Here is a 20,346-nt window from a genome sequence, read left to right on the forward strand (position 1 = left end):
GAGACTACCTTACCTTTCGCAAGGCGCTGAAAATGCATCTGTTTACCAAAGTATTTTCACCGGGAACAGTGTAGGACTCTGGCCTCTGCCAGCTGGCATATGCGGATCCTGTTTAGTCCTATTCTTCTGTACTGTTTTATGTAAAGTATTCTTTCTTTCTTGCCCTTCTACTCGATTATTCTCATTTGTATCTGATATCACCCGGAGATCTCTCTCTCTCTCTCTGGTTTATGTAAGCCACATTGAGCCTGCATGTCTGTGGGGAAAATGTAGGGTATAAATACATAAATAAAATGTTGACATGAGTTTTGCACACAAGCTAACTGTGTGCAAAGACTCCAGTAGATATCAGCCACAGCTCATTTAATTCCCATGGTAATGAAGGCATTTGTTATTGAGCGCAGATTGCAGGGAAATGTGCAGAAGACCGGAAGGCTGAGACGCCACGCCAGGTCTGAAGAGAAGTAAAAGGTTAACCTTTTCTTTTGTAGTCAGCCTTAGTGAGGATTTAATATCTATTTCTTCTCTTTACTGTGAGCATAGGGGGACCTGCAACTGTTTTCTGGCTTCACCGGGGCAGAGAAAATAAAAATACAGACAGGGAATGAGGAGCTGAGGGGGAGATGGGCTGAGACAAAAAGTAAAGTGCTAGACTGTTGACAAATGCTACACAAAATTGCCGGTGTTGCACAAAAATGTATTGGCACTTCAAGTTGCATGTGAATACATCAACGATGTGCTAGAACGCTGTTCTGCAAATAAATATTGCTATACACACAGTACAGCATTCCAAGTGTTGATATAAGTTTTTTGTTCACAAAGATCCAGACCCAAGTGTGCAAGTGTTCACCATACTCTCCTATATTAGCACACTTTTTTTTCCACATAGCTCATTAACATATTATTTGGTTACTGCATTAGGTGTAAAGGCTTTTTTTTTTTAAGTTTGCATTAGGAAACTTTACATTGAGCTATGCTGCACAGTTCTAATGCATAGCTTTTTGCACTGGCCCTTTAGTGGGAATCTTGTGGGTTCTTTTAGCTAATATGGGATGCAGTACAAAGGAGGAAGCCAAAAAAAAAATGTCCTGTTTAAAGAAACTGTCAGTAAATGACTATTTAAAATAAGAGTGGAGAAAATACAAAATCAGTTGCTCAAAGAGCTATTTCTCCATAAAAATCAATAGCCACTATCATAAATCACTCTATATTCTGTGGTGGAGAAAAAGAACCTTGGTAACTAAATATAGTATACATAATGGTTCCCCCTAAATGCTGGCTAATTGAAGTAATTGGCTAGACCCATGTCAATCTGGCTTCAGACCTGGGTACGGAACAGAGACACTCTACCAAAACCCTCATCCACACCCTTGTCACCTCTCGTTTAGACTACTGCAATCTGCTTCTTGCTGGCCTCCCACTTAGTCACCTGAACCCGAATAAAACAGGGATTCTTTGAGTACCAAACACAAGTGGGCATATACCCAACTTCAAAATACCTTTTGGGACGTATGAACTCCCCCTAAAATCACAGGTCAGGAACCTTGGGATACTGCTAAACTCATCACTCACTCTGATCCCATAAATTCAATCAACCTTCAAAAATTGTCTCTATCACCTACGGCAGCTACAAAATCTATCTCCATATATTGAAAAGACAAGCCTGACCATAGTGGTCCATGCCATGATAACATCACGACTAGACTACTGCAATGCCCTGTACACTGGTCAAACCAAAAAGAGTATGTATCAGCTCCAACTAATTCAGAATGCTGCAGCATGACTGATAGAAGGCTGCAAGTGGTGTGACCACATCATACCCTTCCTGCAAAAGCTACACTGGCTACCAGTACCTTACAGGGATAAATTTAAAACTCTATGTTTGATTTTCAAGGCTCTCAGACAAAATGGGCAAGAGTACTTAAAGAATAAGTTAGCCCTTTACATACCTTTGAGACCTCTAAGGTTCTCTCAAAGATCATCACGATCTGTACCCTCATCAAAAGAAATTGTACGATGTGACACCTGCCAGCAAGCCTTCTCAGGAGTAGCCCCCACACTCTGGAATTTACTCCCAGAGGCAGTGGCATACCAAGGGGGGGCGGTCCGCCCCGGGTGCACGCCGCTGGGGGGGTGCCACGCGCCTGTCAGCGCTTCGTTTTCATGCTCCCTTTGCCCCGGAACAGGTTACTTCCTGTTCTGGGGCAGAGGGAGCATGAAAACGAAGAGCCGACAGGCGCGCGGCACCCCCCCCCCCCCAGCGGCGTGCACCCGGGGGGGGGGGCCTCGCGCTGTTCCGGGGGGGTGCTGCACTCGGGGGCGGGGCGCATCAGCGATCTGCCCCGGGTGTCAGCCCCCCCAGGAACGCCACTACCCAGAGGGGCTACATATAACTGGAGACTACCTCTACTTCAGGAAGCAGGTGAAAGCCTGGCTCTTCTCCAAAGCCTAATACGCAGGGTGACTAATTATTCACCCATTTTGCACCTGGACTAGCTTGCTACACATACTGTAACTTAGATCAGTTCCTTATATATTACTTAACTATATAAAAATCTTGCCTTGATTTTAGCTAACCATCAAATTATCCCAACTGATTCTATACCACATATCTTGTATCTGCTCTTGGTCCCTCAGCTATATGGTAAAAGCCATATTGTAGAAAATCTTTAGCATCATATATATGTTCTGATACATTCTTATTAGGTGTATCATTAGTATTATGCTAACATTGTATTATATCTCTGGTATTTGAAATCCAGTGCTGTTAAATGTGTATATTTTTGATACTATTTCATGGTAGTTCTATTATTAGGTTTCAATTTACTGTTTTCAAGTTCACCTCATTTATTGTATTTCTGTTTATTCTTGGTTATTTTACTACTGTTATACTGTTAACAAAATTGTAACTTTTATGTTAAACTGTACCTGCTGTACACTGCCTTGGGTGAATCTCTTCATAAAACCGGTTAATAAATCCCTATAAATAAAAATCCCAATAAATAAGTAAATCATATCATATCACCGGTTCTAAAAACAGCTTAAAATTGTCAATATCTGAGTCCAGTGTCGGGATCCAAACATAATGTCGCTCAGTTAATATCACTCAATTGCATTATTTCCATATTCACAAATGTTCAAAATACAAATAGTCTCAAAAAATGGAACAATCCCATAAAAATTCACTTATCTGCAGAAAGTGATTCTTTCCAACGACGTGACACCTCAATACTGCCGAAGAAACTTTTATCCCAGAGCCATCTTACAATCACAGTGGACCTAGTAACACACCAGCAGGGGTCCTGACAACTGTTCCTTGTTTTGCCTGTATAAGGCTGCTTCAGGGGACCATTTTGGGTGCCACTATTCAGCTGCAGGATTTCTTGGAATGGTCCCCTGAAGCAGCCTTATGCATCAAAACAAGGAACACTTGTCAGGACCCCTGCTTGTGTGGTACTAGCACCGCTGTGATTTTAAGGTAGCTCTGGGATAAAAGTATTCTCCAACCTTGGATCTTCAGCAGTATTGAGGTGTCACAGAATTGGAAAGAATCACTTTCTGCAGATAAGTGAATTTTTTCTGGGATTGTTCCATTTTTGAGACTATTAGTCTTTTGTGTGAATATGGAATATGGATATTATGCAATTGAGTGATATTAAATGAGTGATATTATATCTGGATCCTGACACTGGACTCAGAGATTGACACTTTGAAGCTGTGGAGTTATTTTTTGGACCAGTAAGGTGATATAAGGATATAAGGGGAGCCCATATATACTTAAGGCGCCCTATGTAGAATTTGGGGGTCTGTGTATACTAAATTTATTCACAGACCCCCAAATTCTATACGGGGCACCTTAAGATATTTGTGCTAATTTGGCCACATGGCTAAATTGTGCACACAACTTAATTAACAAGCCAATCAGTACCAAGAATTGGTACCTAACCAATTAGTGGCACTAATTAGCTTTAATTAAAATGTGGTGCACATAAATTCTAACATGCATAGTGAAAAAGGGGCAAGGCCATGGAATGGGCAGGTTGTGGGCATTTCAAAAAACTATGCACACTATTATGAAATACACTCAATCTGTGCCTAAGTTAGGCACAGGTATTTAGGCCTGGTTTATGTGGAATAAATGGGTGCAAGAACAGCATGTATGCATATTTTCTATAAACTACGCCTAACTTTAGGCGTAGTTTATAGAATCACGCTAAGTGCACGGTTTTTCAGTACTGACTTTTTTGCTGCCACATATGGAATCTAGCCCTAAGGTCGTTTTTCTCCACCACAGAATATAGAGTGATTTATGATGTGGCTCTTCATTTATATGGTGAAAAATCTTTTTGGGTAACTGTTTAAGGAAACACCTTGCTGGTAGAGCTGATATGTGGCCAGTAGCTGGGAAGTGTCTTTGACAGTGAGGGCAGGATATCTTGGTAGACTAGGGGGCTCATTTTCAAAGCACTTAGACTTACAAAGTTCCATAGTAACCTATGGAACTTTGTAAGTCTAAGTGCTTTGAAAATACACCTCTAGATAAACCAGATGGTCTTTCTCTTCTGTCATTTACTGTGCTATTATATTTACAAAGCCCAGCATGATGTAAAATGATAAAAATAACATCCTGGTTGTCTTGAATGAAGTCAACTGGTCTGGTCATCATACACTATTGTACCAAATTTGTGCAATTACAATACACATTTCTACTCTTCCATTTGAACATGCAGGTCCCATTGATCTTTGAACTGCGTAAGATATACATCGCTATCTTCTGGTGATTCCTCGGAAATCTGTCTCTTGTACAGTTTGGATAAAAGCCCTTCCTCTTCATTAAAGTCCCTTTGTGTGCATGCCTCTTCTTCCTCCTCTCTGTCACTTACAAAATGAGAAAGATTGGGTATATTCAATCGTTTTGTTTGAGGATCCCAATCCACCACCACTGTGCTGTACTCTTCTTCCTCCCCTTCTTCACTGTCTTCTTGCTGTATGTTGTTGAGATCCAAGCAGGGACTTCCGTCTACCGCTTGTAGATGGAGCCACTGTGCTTGTTCTAGTTCTGCAATGCTAGTATTTAATAAAACATTTGGTGAATCATATAGAACTAGGTTTTTTGCAGCAGGCATCATCTCCTTCAAATACTGTTCTGTTTGCTCCTGCACTGAAGAAAAGTCCTCCGCCTTCATGATAAGCCCATATTGAATGGACTCATTATTTGAAACTGGAGCACAGTGAAGTCCTTGTGGAGTCTGTAATGGTAATTCCACATCCTGCTGCATCTTAAATGTTGGCTCTTGCTGAGCCTGTGATGTGTAGCCTAAATGGTTTACATCTGATGCTTCTTCCTGCACCCTCTTTTGAAGGCTGCTTTCAGTCGGAGAGATGCCAATGTTCTGCATTGTGCCATCTTGCAAATTACAGTTCATGTTTTTCTGCATGCTCAGAGCATTGTCCTTAACACTAATACTGATGAAGTTAATTACAACTTGTTCTTGAGGGATGAACACTGTCTCATCACTGAAGTGCAACACCTGAAGAAGAAAGGGAATGCAAAATGCAAATTTATGAGAACACTTGACTGCAATATGCTGGTGGATCCTATCTCAATGAATTGATTTTTTTAGGTATGAAAATTCAGCATTTCAAGAAAAGATCACTTTGAAGTACTGCAAGGCTGCTGCTAGAGGTTGTGGCAGTCATTTTAAGGAGGCAGCCACACCAGGCAGAAGTGAGTGGGCATCACTCCTGCCCGTTTTCCCACTAGACCACCAGGAATCGAGCAGGTAAGCCTGCCATGATCTGAGAAGGGAAGGAGGATCCTGTGGGGGAGAGGGAGGGAGGGGGATTTGGAAGGGGAGGAGTTTAGGATATTCTGGGAAGGATTAGAATGGGGGGGGGGGGGGAATTGGGAATGATCGGAAATACTTCCTGGCCAATATTCAGCTGGATCCCACATAGGTGTCTAATGCCCGACCCAGTGGAATATAAGCCTGGCCCTGCTTAAGTTCTGGTGGCTATTACAATACAGATTAGCCCTGGATATTCAATGATGTTGCCTAGACATGGCCTGGCATTGAATATCTGGGGCTATATAATACTGTCTGTGGTATTCATCATTTTAAAAAACGCCCAACTCAGGCTAAATATCGACTGATACGTGTAATTTTACATGTTATGCTAGTATTCTATACAGGACAGTAGGTACCTACATTCCTTTGTAGAACAGGCTCCTATCAGGCACTTTCTAGCTGCCTATATAAAGGCACCTACATGTAGAATTGCCCTTTTGGGGTCCACACTTTCATGACACACCACACCTCGATGAGGCATTGCTTAAGAACTAAGTCCACAAAATGTCCTTTTGTGTAACTGAAGCTTACACTTTTCTGAACAACAACTTACTTGAAGACAGTCCAACAATATTTATACTCTCTTAAATGATGCGTTAAGAACTCATTTCCTCTTCCTTTTTTTCCACTAGATGCCCCACTCACTTCAGACACACAGGTTCTCCTCTTATATTTGGAACACCTCTTCAGCTTCTGGAGAACTCCCCTCTTCCCTACTCACAGCTGTGTTAGCTCCATATGGGGTTCTACCTTGCAGCTTGGCTTCAGTCCCATCCCGCTGGACTCCTCACTATTCTCTTCCTGGGAAAAGCCTCCACTCTCACACTCTTATCAGTTGTCATGGACTCTCCTGTCCAGATAAGCACCATCAGCCTTCCTCTGGTTGGAAGTTCGCTCCTGTAGCTCACAGCTTAGGGGTAGTTCTCCTTTACCTTTGACCTGCTACATGACTGTCAGAAAAGATACCCACAGACAAAAGTCTCTCTTTAGACTTGGAACCTGGTGGTGATTCAGAGCCCACACAGGGCCTGAGGCTTCCCACTTCATAGCACTTGGCCTGCTATATAGGGAAGCAGAAAAGAGGCAACAGACCCTTTCCCTCCAAACATTTTTGGAGAAAGTTTGCAGATTATATGGCCTCTCTCTTCCAATGCAGGATTGAGGGTACCCCTGCTCAATTATTGCTGGATTACTCCAAGTCCTTTCAGGGTGCGGATGGGGGATGTACCCTGTTGTGTGTTTGTTGGCAGGAAAATTCATACTGCAATCCTGGACTTCCTCTCAGCTGCCTGCATTTTGGCACTGGCATAATCAATTTCACCAACTGATTATTTGGGAAGCCAGGGAGGCAAGGGGCATGCACAAACGTAAAACACTTTTCGAAGCTTTGGAGTCCTTATTTACAGTCTTTGGCACCATGGGGAAGGAACCTTATTTTGAACACTATCAGGCTTATTTTCGAAAGAGAAGGGCGCCCATCTTTCGACACAAATCGGGAGATGGGCTTCCTTCTCCCAGTGTCACCCAAATCGGCATAATCGAAAGCTGATTTTGGGCGTCCTCAACTGCTTTCCATCGCGGGGACGACCAAAGTTCATGGGGGCGTGTCGGAAGCATAGCAAAGGCGGGACTGGGGCGTGCTTAACACATGGGCGTCCTCGGCTGATAATGGAAAAAAGAAGGGCGTCCCTGATGAGCATTTGGCCGACTTTACTTGGTCCATTTTTTCTTGCGACCAAGCCTCAAAAAGGTGCCCGAACTGACCAGATGACCACCGGAGGGAATCGGGGATGACCTCCCTTTACTCCCTCAGTGGTCACTAACCCCCTCCCACCCTAAAAAAAAACTTTAAAAATATTTTTTACCAGCCTCTATGCCAGCCTCAAATGTCATACCCAGCTCCATGACAGCAGTATGCAGGTCCTTGGAGCAGTTTTAGTGGGTGCAGTGCACTTCAGGCAGGCGGACCCAGGCCATCCCCCCCCCTTACCTGTTACACTTGTGGTGGTAAATGTGAGCCCTCCAAAACCCACCAGAAACCCACTGTACCCACATCTAGGTGCCCCCCTTCACCCCTTAGGGCTATGGTAGTGTTATACAGTTGTGGGTAGTGGGTTTTTGGGGTGCTCAGCACCCAAGGTAAGGGAGCTATGCACCTGGGAGCAATTTAAGTCCACTGCAGTGCTCCCTAGGGTGCCCGGTTGGTTTCCTGGCATGTGAGGGGGACCAGTGCACTACGAATGCTGGCTCCTCCCACGACCAAAGGGCTTGGATTTGGTCGTTTTTGAGATAGGTGTCCTCGGTTTCCATTATCGCCAAAAACTGAGGACGACCATCTCTAAGGTCGAACTAAATGTTGAGATTTGGGCGTCCCCGACCGTATTATCGAAATGAAAGATGGATGCAATTATATATGGGAGCCTACAATTGGGCACCCGAATGCCATGCGTGAGGGCCTATTCTATAAAGCCACCTGGACGTCCAGATTCTGTTATATGATACTAGTATAACATACTGGTGCACTGTACATTTATTTTCCGCAGGTACATCAGCCATGGATATGGTGTAACCGTGGTCAAGTAAATACGGCAGGGATGGGTATAAATTACAGTATTCTGTAAGTTACGCACGTGAATGAGAGCCATGCCCATGTCCTGCCCATGCTCCACCCTTGTGTACAAATGAAAAAGAAGTAGGGAAGGACCAATAATGACTAAATAAAAAATAAATAAAAGGAACCTAGGAGTCAAGGAATGACAAACACAAAATTGATTATGATAACAACTAGATCGACATGTCTGTGTGAACACAATTCCCCCAAACAGTGGAAGTTCAGAAGGTCTCGACATGGTGCTGTGTTTTGACGCAACCACCTGTATCAGGAGTCACAGCAATTTGAGTAGTTCTAACCACAAGTATCTGTTGTTGGGGGTTAAATACAAACGTACAAACAGTGGATCCAAAAAAGTCCTCTCACAGTTGGTGTCTTCCTAAACAAGGTCTTTATTCAAATCAATAAAATCAACCCGACATGAAACATTTATTTTCGACCGGCACACTGCGTTTGACAGTGATAGTTGCAGCAGCGTATTGCACACGATATCTCTGTTAACTTATAATTGACTGTGAGTCATCTGCTTTACAAGTTATTTTGCATCAAAGATCAATAGACCCCTGACGCAGGCCTTTACGGCCAAAACACGTTTCGTGTCGGATTGTTTTTATTGATTTGAATAAAGACCTTGTTTAGGAAGACACCAACTGTGAGAGGACTTTTTTGGATCCACTGTTTGTACGTTTGTCTTTGTTTCTCCTGTGGAGAGATCACCTTCTGTGGGCGTTTGCTTCGTTGGGGGTTAAATAATCATCAAAAAGGAGAATATCTATGTAAAAGCTTTCTCTGCTCAATGCTATATGGAGAGTTAATATGTACACCTTGCTTGCATTTGTGCATTATGCCACTTATGTGACCCTTACAGAATAGCGCTTAGGTGTCCTGCTGGCACTTGTGCAAGTGGGCACTTGTATTCTGTGCATTTACGCCCACAAGGAGCACAGAAATGCGGCCATCCAGCTACACTATTACCCTTTATATATCCTAAGGAATTCATCTTTCTCAGGCATAATTAACAACCCAATTAGTGCCGATAATTGGCCAATAACAAGCAATTTTCGGCACTAATTAGAATTTACGCACACAACTTTCTAAGCGTATTCTATAAAGTGGTGTGTGTAAATTCTAATGTGCAGATCTCATAAGGGGATGTGGCCATGGGAGTTCCTAAAAATTACACGCAATGTCTGATCTGCGCCTAAATTAGGTGTGAGCATTTACACCTGATTTTAGTTGGCCTAAATGCTCATGCCTAAATTTTGGTCATGAGGACGTGCTTATGTGTATTCTATAAACCATGCCTAACTAGGTGAGGTTTATAGAAAAGCACTAAGTGCATTTTTTTGTCCCTTACTGTGAAGGCATTCAAAACTGTTATCACCAATTACCAAATCTCAATGCAATTCTCCATTTTAGTCCTGTGATCCACTTGCAGTTTTCTAATGATCTCTTTATGAAAGGGTTGGCAGATTGCTAATACTCGAAATTACTCAATGACCTATGTGTGCTGAAGTTTCCTTGTAAGGGCCTGATAACACTTGGGAATATGAGGGGAGATATGATAGAGGTCTATAAAATAATGAGTAGAGTAGAACGGGTAGACGTGAATCGCTTGTTTACTCTTTCCAAAAATACTAGGACTAGGGGGCATGCAATGAAGCTACAAAGTAGTAAATATAAAACAAATCAGAGAAAACCTCTTCACTCAACATGTAATTAAACTCTGGAATTCATTGCAAGAGAATGTGGTAAAAGCAGTTAACTTTGCGGGGTTTAAAAAAGGTTTGGATAGCTTCCTAAAAGAAAAGTCCATAAGCCATTATTAAGATGGACTTGGGGAAAATCCATTGCATAAAATGTATTGTACTGTTTTGGGATCTTGCCAGGTACTTATAACCTGGATTGGCCACTGTTGGAAATTACCTGCTAAACTAATTATTACTGTTGATTAGTTTAGCAGATAAATAGGGCTAATGTAATTTTGTTTCTCGCTATGACCTGTATATGACTAGCTTTTTTTAGTTTCTAATTTTGAGTAGTTTGTTGGTTTCTCTGTAAAGTGGACTGGTCTGCTATTTTTGTTTCCCATTTACCTATTTGGATATTTTATTTATTCATATTTCTGTTTATGTTTGATGAATGTAAATTAAGAGTTTCAATATGATCATAACCACTGTTCCCTCTAAATTGAGTGGGAGTCCTCCAACTAAACTGCTGCCAGTGAGTGGTGGTGCTAGAACATCGTGTTTTCAGTCACTAGAGACAGGCAGGTTCCTTGGAGTCCTGCGGAGCTTGCCTATCCCTCACTACTGAAAAATGTGACAGTGAAACAGCACCACCCACTGGCTGGACTATAAGTGGAGGACTCCCACTCAGTTCAGAGGGAACAGTAATCATAGCTTTCATTTACAGGAGTGCAGAATATGAGGGAGAGAAAGAAGGATTTTACCTTTCAGCCTGCCTTTTTCCTTGGGTTTCTTTTAAAAGATGAAGACAGTAGGACAGGCCATTTCAGCCAAATTATAGATTATCAGTCAGAACACATTTGCATGCCTCTGAAATTCACTCTGAGCTACAGTTTTGTAGTAATTTCCTAATATGGGGTTCGCTTGGTGGAAAACAAAGATTACCTACCAGGTTTTTGGGGGGCTTCTGCTCGCTGACGTGAATGTACTTGTACATGCCATAGCCCATTGCTGAGATGAGAAACACAGCAATAGCGACAGGAAGAAAGTACCAGAACATGGCTTTGGTCATCAGCAATGCAGTATGGTCTGTCGACATAAAAACAAGATATGACAGCTTTATAAAGGCAATTCTTTAACAAGTCACTTACATATACACGCCAAGGGCCCGATTCTATAAATGCCATCTAAATTCTACACGCGTCCAATTAACGTGCCTAGCGCTATTCTATATAATACGCCTAAAGTTAGGCGTGGTGTATAGAATAGCACATTGGACCAGGGAATGTGAAATTTAGGTGCGGCCACTTATACCACTCAAAATCTGGTGTAAATACCCATGCCTAAATGTGGCACATTCCCCCAAATTCTATAACAATGTGTAGAAATTCAAGTAAGTCCCCCGACACGCACTACGCGCTTAGAGTTTACACACACCTCTTTTTAGAATGCGCCTAAAAAGAAGCATGCGTAAATCCCAATTATGGGTCGTTACTTAATCAAGTAGTGTGTGTAAACTGGCCGCACGCACAATTTAACGGGCACTACTCCCCACACCTTATATAGAATCTGAGGGCAAATGTGCACCTAAATATACAGAATACTGACATTCAGTCACCTAAGTGTACACTTCCCTGTGAAAATGTCATTTGGACACAAGTGGTATTCTACAAATAGATGCTAAAATGACATAGTATGTTTTTGTATGGCATGGACAGAGCAGGGGTGGGCAGTAGACAGGCCAAATATTGAGACAGTCAACTTCCAGAGTACTATAAGTTGCCTGCTACACTTAGGTGCCTCATTTATGCCAGGTCTAAATGGCAGGTGTAGATTGGGGCACTAAATGTACAGTAGTATTCTATACGGACACTTTGATGACTGTGTCCCTAGAAAATAGGCTCTCGCCCCGCATTATTGGGCACCTAAATGGAAGTGCCATGTTGCAGAATTGTCCCTATGTGGCTATATCATCATCTTCAAGGAAAGCGTTCACATTTTACTAAGAAAATGTCAAAGCAATGAGGTAAAATAAGCTGGGGAGACCAGGGTTCAAATCCCACAGACACTCCTTGTGACCTTGGACAAGTCACTTATCCCTACATTGTTGATTGTGACAGAAAACTACCTTCTGTACCTGAATACAACTTCAGAAAGGCCAGGCTACCCAGTTCCAGGCTGGAGATTTTAGGACAATCCTGAATTTCTGACCTCCTCATCCGGGTGCATTATGGGACTTGCAGCACAGTTTTCAATCCCACACTGCTTTGGGATGTAATTTTAAAATCAGGACTGGCCAAAAAGTCTCCAGCCTAGAACTGGGTAATGTGGCATCTCTGTAACTCATCTTAAACTACTGAGAAAAGTGTGAGTTAAATAAAAAATAAAAAAATAAAACAGTAATGTTTCTACAGACCTCACTTTGCATTTGACTCACATCATGCTTAAAAGCTTTAATTGGTTTTCACCTCTCTCCATTTTGTGCACCCCCCCCTTACCTTCCAGAGTATTTGTACACACAGGTTCAGAAGGGTCGCTGAGTTTGTTCGGTACAGGAATATAGGTTCTCGCAGTAACACAGTAGATAGTACTGGGGCTTAGCTTCTCTATCTCCAGTGAATTATTTTGTATGTGAAAATTCCGCTAGAACAGAGGGGAAACAGGAATCCTCATTTCAGACTCACAGAACATTTGCCATTCAGAGGTTAGAAATTCTTTAGGAGATTTAGTAGATTTTTGTGAGGGTGCAGAACCTTCACCTTTTGCTTAACAAACTCATACCAAGTGTGGTGGCCTATTGATTCAGTTCTGGGTTTAATCCCTCTCCCCCCACCCCACCCCGACCCTGAGCTTGAAGTTCCAGACTCATTATTGATTTCTATAAGAAAAGCAGGATGATAAATCCATGTGTAGAGTGGGGATAAAACCAGGACTAGAACTGTCTGCACTGAACAAATGCTGAAGATGTCCTTCGGCAGCCAGAACAAGTGATTTTCCTACCTGCTTTGGCTGGCGGCGCTTTCCACCCGTTGCCGCAGTACCAACTCCCCGCACCTCATACGCATGCTTGTTTTTTGCACATGCCTGAAAAACCGTATGTGAAGTATCAGAGAGGCCAGCACGGCGGCAACGGGTGGAAAGTGCCGCCAGCTGTAGCAGGTAGGAAAATCACTTGTTCTGGCCACCGGCGGACATATTCAGCTGACGGGGCTTGGGGATCTCCCGCCAGCTCAGGTATTTATTTTATTCTTTGGGGTTGGTGGTGTGGGGCACGGGCAAGAGGCACACGTGTGCGGGGGGGGGGGGGGGGGGAGGGGAGATTGTTTGCGAGGCAGAAGCAGAAAAAATGGGCGAGGGGATTGTATGCCCACCCAGTTTGGGCTCAGGCCCAACCAGAATATTATATCTGGCTACGATACTGTTTTAAAGCCACAATGATTCAGTTCTGGTGGTTTTTGGTGGTTGGTGTGAAAAGAGTTACTGGCTTCTGTTAGATTCCCAGGAGGCAGACTGCATAACACAGACCTAATCAAACCCTGGCATCTGGGCTCCTATCACGTCAAATCTTGATGTTTTCTCATAATTTTAAAAGTCAACTAATGTGTAAGGGAGTCGATGCAGTCTCTGACCCTAAATGATAGGACATGGGTCCTTACAAATTTGTAACTATGAAGTCAAACAGGGTAATTTGTACCAAAATGAATGTCAAACAACACTTTGAATAATTGATCACCAGGACTCACTGCTTACTTACTTTTTTCTACTGTGCAAAAGTGATATCACTGTGATGTCATTGTTTATACTAATTGTGAAAATGGTGTTTACTGAAGAAGACAGGGTTGCTATTAAGTTATTGTGACAAACTAATCTTTATGGTGTGAAGTGTCTTATGCTGAATTTCCAACAAAGAATCGGACATTTGAAGGGGGTGGGGTTAAATAGGCTGGTACAATAGAATGTTGGAAGGATAGTAACTGCATGGGAAGAACTTGACCAGCCCATGAATGATGCTGTAATACGACATTGGCATATATGTCTTCATGCTTATGTGTCTGCTCGAGGAGGACATTTTCAACAAATTCTGTCACTGAAATTAACCTTATCATTTTAGTTTGCAGGAGTAGCTCCATGTTTGTTATGAATCAAAAAAGATCACATAACTTTTTACTAAATGTACACTGGACAACTCTTATGAGTCATTCCAGTTTCTGAGTCTCGAATTTTACAAGATATGTGGCCAGGTCATTAGAGTATGGTAACGTGGATTATTGTTGCCTTTTTTTCAATACCTTTCTGCATATTTTCTGAAAATTTGACTTTAATAGATGCACAGTAAGGGAAAATTAGGTTCTTACCGTGATAATTTTCTTTCCTTTAGTCATAGCAGATGCAGCCATTACAGATGGGTTGTGTCCATCAACCAGCAGAGGGAGATAGAGAGCACACTTTTTTCAGTGCCTCATACCAGCTTGCTCCACTGCCTCTCCTTCAGTAATTGAAGCTTCCAAAGCAGTATAGCAAACCGCAATGGGAATAACATGAGCTTTCCTCACAGCGAACGATGGCCCTACAACAAAGGGCATTAACTCAGGATGGAGGGAATGAAACATCCTCCTGGAGGGCATAAACTCATCCTCCACTGAGACATAACTGGAGGGAATAAACTCATCCTCCCGGAGGGAATAAACTCATCCTCCAAAACATGAAACTGGAGGGAATTAAGTCATCCTCCTTTAATTGAACAAGAATCCTGAAGACTGTTTCCGACTTTCTCCCAAGGACGGAATCTCCAGGAAACATGAACAGAACCTGAAATAGATTTACAGCAGATAGTAATCAGACAGGGAGGGATCATGGTTGCATCTGCTATGACTAAAGGAAAAAAAATTATCACGGTAAGAACCTAATTTTCCCTTCCTTGTCATCAAGCAGATGCAGCCATTACAGATGGGATGTATCAAAGCAATCCCTAGATAGGGTGGGAACAAGCCAGACCACGCGCCAGCACTTGCGCTCCAAAATGTGCGTCCCTCCTGGCAGCCACATCCAGCCTGTAATGTCGGGCAAAAGAGAGCTTAGAAGCCCATGTTGCTGCACTACAAATCTCTTGAAGAGAGAGTGCTCCAGTTTCAGCCCAAGAAGAGGAAATTCCTCTAGTGGAATGCGCCTTAAAGGCATCAGGCGGAGGCCGGCCGGCAAGCAAATAAGCTGAAAAGATAGATTCTTTGAGCCAGCGGGCAATAGTGGCTTTAGACGCTGGAGACCCTCTGTGAGGACCTGATAGCAAAACAAACAGATGATCAGAGGTCCTGAAAGAGTTAGTAACTCGCAGATACTGCAGCAGAGTCCTGCGCACGTCCAACAGGTGCAATTGCCCAAAAGATTCTGGAAATTCCTCCTTGACAAAGGAGGGCAATAAAATAGGTTGGTTTAGGTGAAACGCTAAAACCACCTTAGGCAAGAAGGAAGGCACGGTCCGAACCGTGACCCCGGACTCTGAAAATTGCAGAAAAGGGTCTCTACAGGACAGCGCCTGGAGCTCTGACACCCGTCTCACCGAAGTAATGGCCACTAAAAAGATGGCTTTCAGTGTCAAATCTGTCTCTGAAGCACGCCGAAGCGGTTCAAAGGAAGCACCCTGAAGGGCTTTCAGCACTAGCCCCAGGATCCAAGCTAGACAAGGTGCACGCACGGGAGGACGGAGCCAAAGCACCCCTCTAAGAAACCGTGCCACATCTGGATGAGCAGCTAAAGACACGCCTTCAACCTTGTCACGCAGGGAGGCCAACGCTGCCACTTGCACCCGCAGGGAATTATAGGCCAAGCCTTTTTGTACACCATCCTGCAAAAAGTCCAGAATCGGCGAGACAGGAGCCCGCAGGGGTGTGATCTCTTTAGAAGCACACCAGACTTCAAACTGGCGCCAAATCCTGGCATAAGCCACGGAAGTGGAATGCTTGCGGGCTTGCAGGAGAGAGTGGTAATTACTATATTGGAATAGCCTTTGTCTCTCAATTGCGCCCTCTCAATCGCCAGGCCATAAGACCAAATCGGCCGGCGTCCTCCATGGTCACCGGACCCTGTGACAACAGGTTGGGAACCAGAGGTAACTGAAGGGGATCCTCTACGAGCATCTGTCGGAGGTCCGCATACCAAGGCCTCCTGGGCCAATCTGGGGCGACGAGAACCACTTCTCCTGGATGCAGCCGAATCCGCAGGAGCACTCGCCCTATCAAGGGCCACGGAGGGAACACATACAGTAGGCCCGGAGGCCAGGGTTGATCGAAGGCATCCAACCCCGCTGAGCGAGGATCTCTCCGTCTGCTGAAGAAGCACGGGACTTTGGCATTGGTGCTTGTCGCCATTAGATCCATCACGGGCTTGCCCCACTTGGCACATATCTGCAGGAATACTTCGTCTGCAAGTTCCCACTCTGCTGGATCGATCTGATGCCTGCTTAGATAATCGGCTTGCACGTTGCTCTGACCTGCAATGTGAGCTGCCAACAGAAACTGTAGATGCAGCTCGGCCCAGTGGCAAATTTGTTCGGCCTGCGCGGCTAGAGCTCTGCACTGAGTGCCGCCTTGTCGATTTATGTAGGCCACTGCTGTCGTGTTGTCCGACATCACTCTGACAGCCAATCCTTCCAGGGTCACTTGAAAGGCCAGAAGCGCCTGAAACACCGCTTTCAACTCTAGGCGGTTGATGGACCACTCCGACTCCTCGGGTGTCCATAGACCCTGGGCATGCTTCCCCTTGCAATGTGCGCCCCAGCCTTTCAGGCTGGCATCTGTCACCACTAGGCACCAATCGGGGAGCGCCAGCGGCATTCCTCGCCGCAGCATGCTGTCTGAGAGCCACCACTCCATGCTGAGTCGGGCCGCAGGGAGCCAAGAGAGTCTGCATTGATAATCCTGAGATACTGGAGACCATCCTTGAAGTAGAGCATACTGTAGAGGTCTCAGGTGCGCTCTCGCCCAGGGCACCAGTTCCATGGTGGCAGTCATCGATCCAAGCAGCTGGACAATGTCCCAAGCTCATGGGCGGGGCATCCTCAGGAGCAGACGAACCTGATTCTGAAGCTTGCACCGCCTTTGCTCGGGTAGGTACATGTACCCCGAGGCTGTCGAACCTGGCCCCCAAATATTCTAGAGACTGCGAGGGGGGTCAGGTGACATTTGGCCAAATTGACGACCCAGCCCAGAGATTGAAGTACTGAGACCACTCTGGCTATGACATGCTGACTCTCTGCAGCAGAGTTTGCTCAAATTAGCCAGTCGTCCAGGTACGGGTGAACCCGAATACCCTCTCGCCTTAGAAAGGCAGCTACTACCACCATAACCTTCGAAAAGGTGCGGGGAGCTGTGGCGATGCCAAAAGGCAAGGCCCGGTACTGGAAATGCTTTCCCATCACTGCAAACCTCAGAAACGTCTGGTGCGGGGGCCAAATTGGAATGTGCAAGTAAGCTTCTTTCAGGTCCAGAGACGTGAGAAACTCTCCTGGCTGTACCGCCTCAATGACGGAGTGCAGGGTTTCCATGTGAAAATGCCGCACTCTCAGGGACTTGTTTAATTCTTTTAAGTCCAGAATAGGGCGAAAAGACCCTCCTTTTCGCGGCACCACAAAGTAGATGGAGTAGCGGCTGCAGCCGTGTTCGGCGGGAGGTACCGGGGACACGGCCCCTATCTGAATCAGACCTTGCAAAGTCTCCTCTACCGACGCCCGTTTGGCGGCAGAACCGCATCGGGACTCCACAAACACGTCTCTTACAGGGGCGTGGAATTCTATTCTGTAACCGTCTCTGATCAGGTCCAAGACACACTGATCTGAGGAAATGTTGGCCCACTCCTCGGCAAAGAGAGAAAGACGTCCTCCAATGACAGGACTCGAGGAGAGGGCCGGCGCACCATCATTGAGAGGGTCGCCCCTGAACTCCAGGCCTTGAGCCAGCGGCTGCGGAACGTTTGTCCGAGCGAAAGGAGTTCCTCTGCTGAAAACAGGCACGAGAAGTGAACCCAGCAGAACGCCCCGGGCGGTACCTTCGAGCTTCACGGAAGCGAGGTCTGTAAGAGGAGTGGACCGCCGCACCCTTAGAGGAAGGCCGAGGCCTATCTTCGGGCAAGCGCTGGGGTTAAGCCTCACCCAGGCCCTTCACAATTTTCTCCAACTCCTCACCAAACAGGAGAAGGCCTTGAAAGGGCAACTTCACCAACCTTTGCTTAGAGGCCATGTCCGCCGCCCAATGCCGTAGCCAAAGAAGACGGCGAGCCGCCACTGCTACTGCCATGTGTTTAGCCGAAGCTCTGACAATATCATAAAGGGCGTCAGCAAGAAAGGACAAGGCCGACTCCATCCGCGGAGCCACATCTGAAAAGGGCTCCGCTCCATCACCGGGCTGTTCCACTGCCTGTTGCAACCAAGCCAGGCAGGCTCTAGCAGCATAACAACTGCATGCAGACGCCCGAATAGTGAGACCTGCAAGTTCAAATGACCGTTTAAGTGCTGATTCCAGTCTACAGTCTTGAATATCCTTCAGGGCAACACCTCCTTCAACAGGGAGGGTAGTTCTCTTTGTCACAGCTGTGACTAGGGCATCCACTTTAGGCATAGCAAAGCGAGCCATATGCTCCTCACTCAGAGGGTATAATTGCCCCATAGCCCTGGAAACTTTCAACAGTCCCTCGGGGTCAGCCCATTGAGCCGAAATAAGCTCTTGGATGGAGTCATGCAAAGGAAAGGCTCAAGCAGGCTTTTTGGTACTAGCCATCCTAGGATTCACAGAGGAGGCTGAGCCACTGTCAGGGTCCTCAATAGAGAGAGCCTGCAGGGTATCAGAAATAAGCGCTGGCAGCTCATCACGGTGGAAAATCCTCACCGCAGCGGGATCGTCTAGATCCTGTGTCACTTCTGCACCAGACTCTGGCTCCTCAGACCATGAAGGCCTGCCAGAGTCCTCCGAATCCTCACAGCCCGACCACGGGGGGGGGGGGGGGAATGGAGGTGCAGTACTCTCTGAAGGGGAATGAGCCCTTCTGCGCTTCATATTCTGTCAATTATCAGGGAATAACGCCTCAGAGGGCATACCCAGGCTAGAATCCACTGGAGGGGGAGGGGGGGCATTAGAAGAGGCCCCTGCAGGGCTTTGTGGGAGAGCTCTTTTAAGCATGTATGCTTTATGCATTAATAAGACAAAATCAGGGGAGAAAAACTCACCCTGGGCACTCAGATCTCTGCCGAGGACAGTAGCTCTCATATCAGCCTCACTCCGAGGCCTCCCCCGGGCTCAGGACTCTCCGTCTCAGCGGAGGTCGCGCCATGTGGTAAATTCAAAATGGTGTCCGCTGCCAGCTCAGATTGCGAAGAATCGTCGCTCGCCATGCTCGGGCCGGCTCTAACGTCTGTACAGCCCGATTTACAGAGCCCCGCTGCTGATCTGCGCTTGCCACACTTGGAACAGCGCTTTACATTCTCTGCAGCCATCGCCGAAAACGGCGTAAAATTCAAAATGGCGGTTCACGCCAAAATCGTCCCGATCGTGGGCCCACGCCGGAGGAGTCAGAAAACACTCTTACCTCACTGGACCGAGTATCACAGCTCCGGTCCCACAGAAAAGGCAATGAAAAAACCTCTGCTCCTTTTTTTTTTTTTTTTTTAACGCTGTGAGGAAAGCAGAGGTAAATAGAACTCCAGAGGCTCAGGTGAGTGGGAAAGGCAGGGAAAGGGCGAACCTATGTGCCTGCATCCACTGTTGGTGGGGAAGGACAGGGAAAGCTAAGCAATATGTCCACATCCACGGAGGTATGGGTAAGGCAGGGAAAGGGCGAACCTATGTGCCTTTAAAGTGAAGCTGCTATAGCCTCCAACACCCCGGCTAACAACTGGCAAGCCAGGAGCCACCTCCAGGCAGATTTTTGATGGAGCTCGAAGATGCTACAACCACTCTGCTAGGGGAGATAGAGATTACTGAAGGAGAGGCAGTGGAGCAAGCTGGTATGAGGCACTGAAAAAAGTGTGCTCTCTATCTCCCTCTGCTGGTTGATGGATACAACCCATCTGTAATGGCTGCATCTGCTTGATGACAAGGAATCTATGTTATGAGGTAAAATGTATGAGCCACTTTTTGAACTAGAAAAAGTAAGTAAGCCATGAATTCTGGTGGTAAATTATGCAAAGTACTGCTTGATGTTTATTTTAATA

At 45.4% G+C, this 20,346-nt stretch overlaps 1 protein-coding gene across 1 annotated transcript in view; it reads right to left on the bottom strand.

Annotated features, from left to right (window-relative positions):
* Nucleotides 1-4,651: 4,651 nt before the first annotated feature.
* The window catches only part of IL20RA (interleukin 20 receptor subunit alpha), a 53,777-nt gene continuing 38,082 nt past the window's right edge, over nucleotides 4,652-20,346 (bottom strand). Inside the window, exon 5 of the mRNA XM_030198518.1 lies at nucleotides 4,652-5,531. Coding sequence (XP_030054378.1) covers nucleotides 4,707-5,531 — 825 coding nt within the window. The 3' untranslated portion in view covers nucleotides 4,652-4,706. The remainder of the gene's footprint in view (nucleotides 5,532-20,346) is intronic.

The sequence above is a fragment of the Microcaecilia unicolor genome, chromosome 3, assembly GCF_901765095.1.
Source record: "Microcaecilia unicolor chromosome 3, aMicUni1.1, whole genome shotgun sequence".
Taxonomy (NCBI): domain Eukaryota; kingdom Metazoa; phylum Chordata; class Amphibia; order Gymnophiona; family Siphonopidae; genus Microcaecilia; species Microcaecilia unicolor.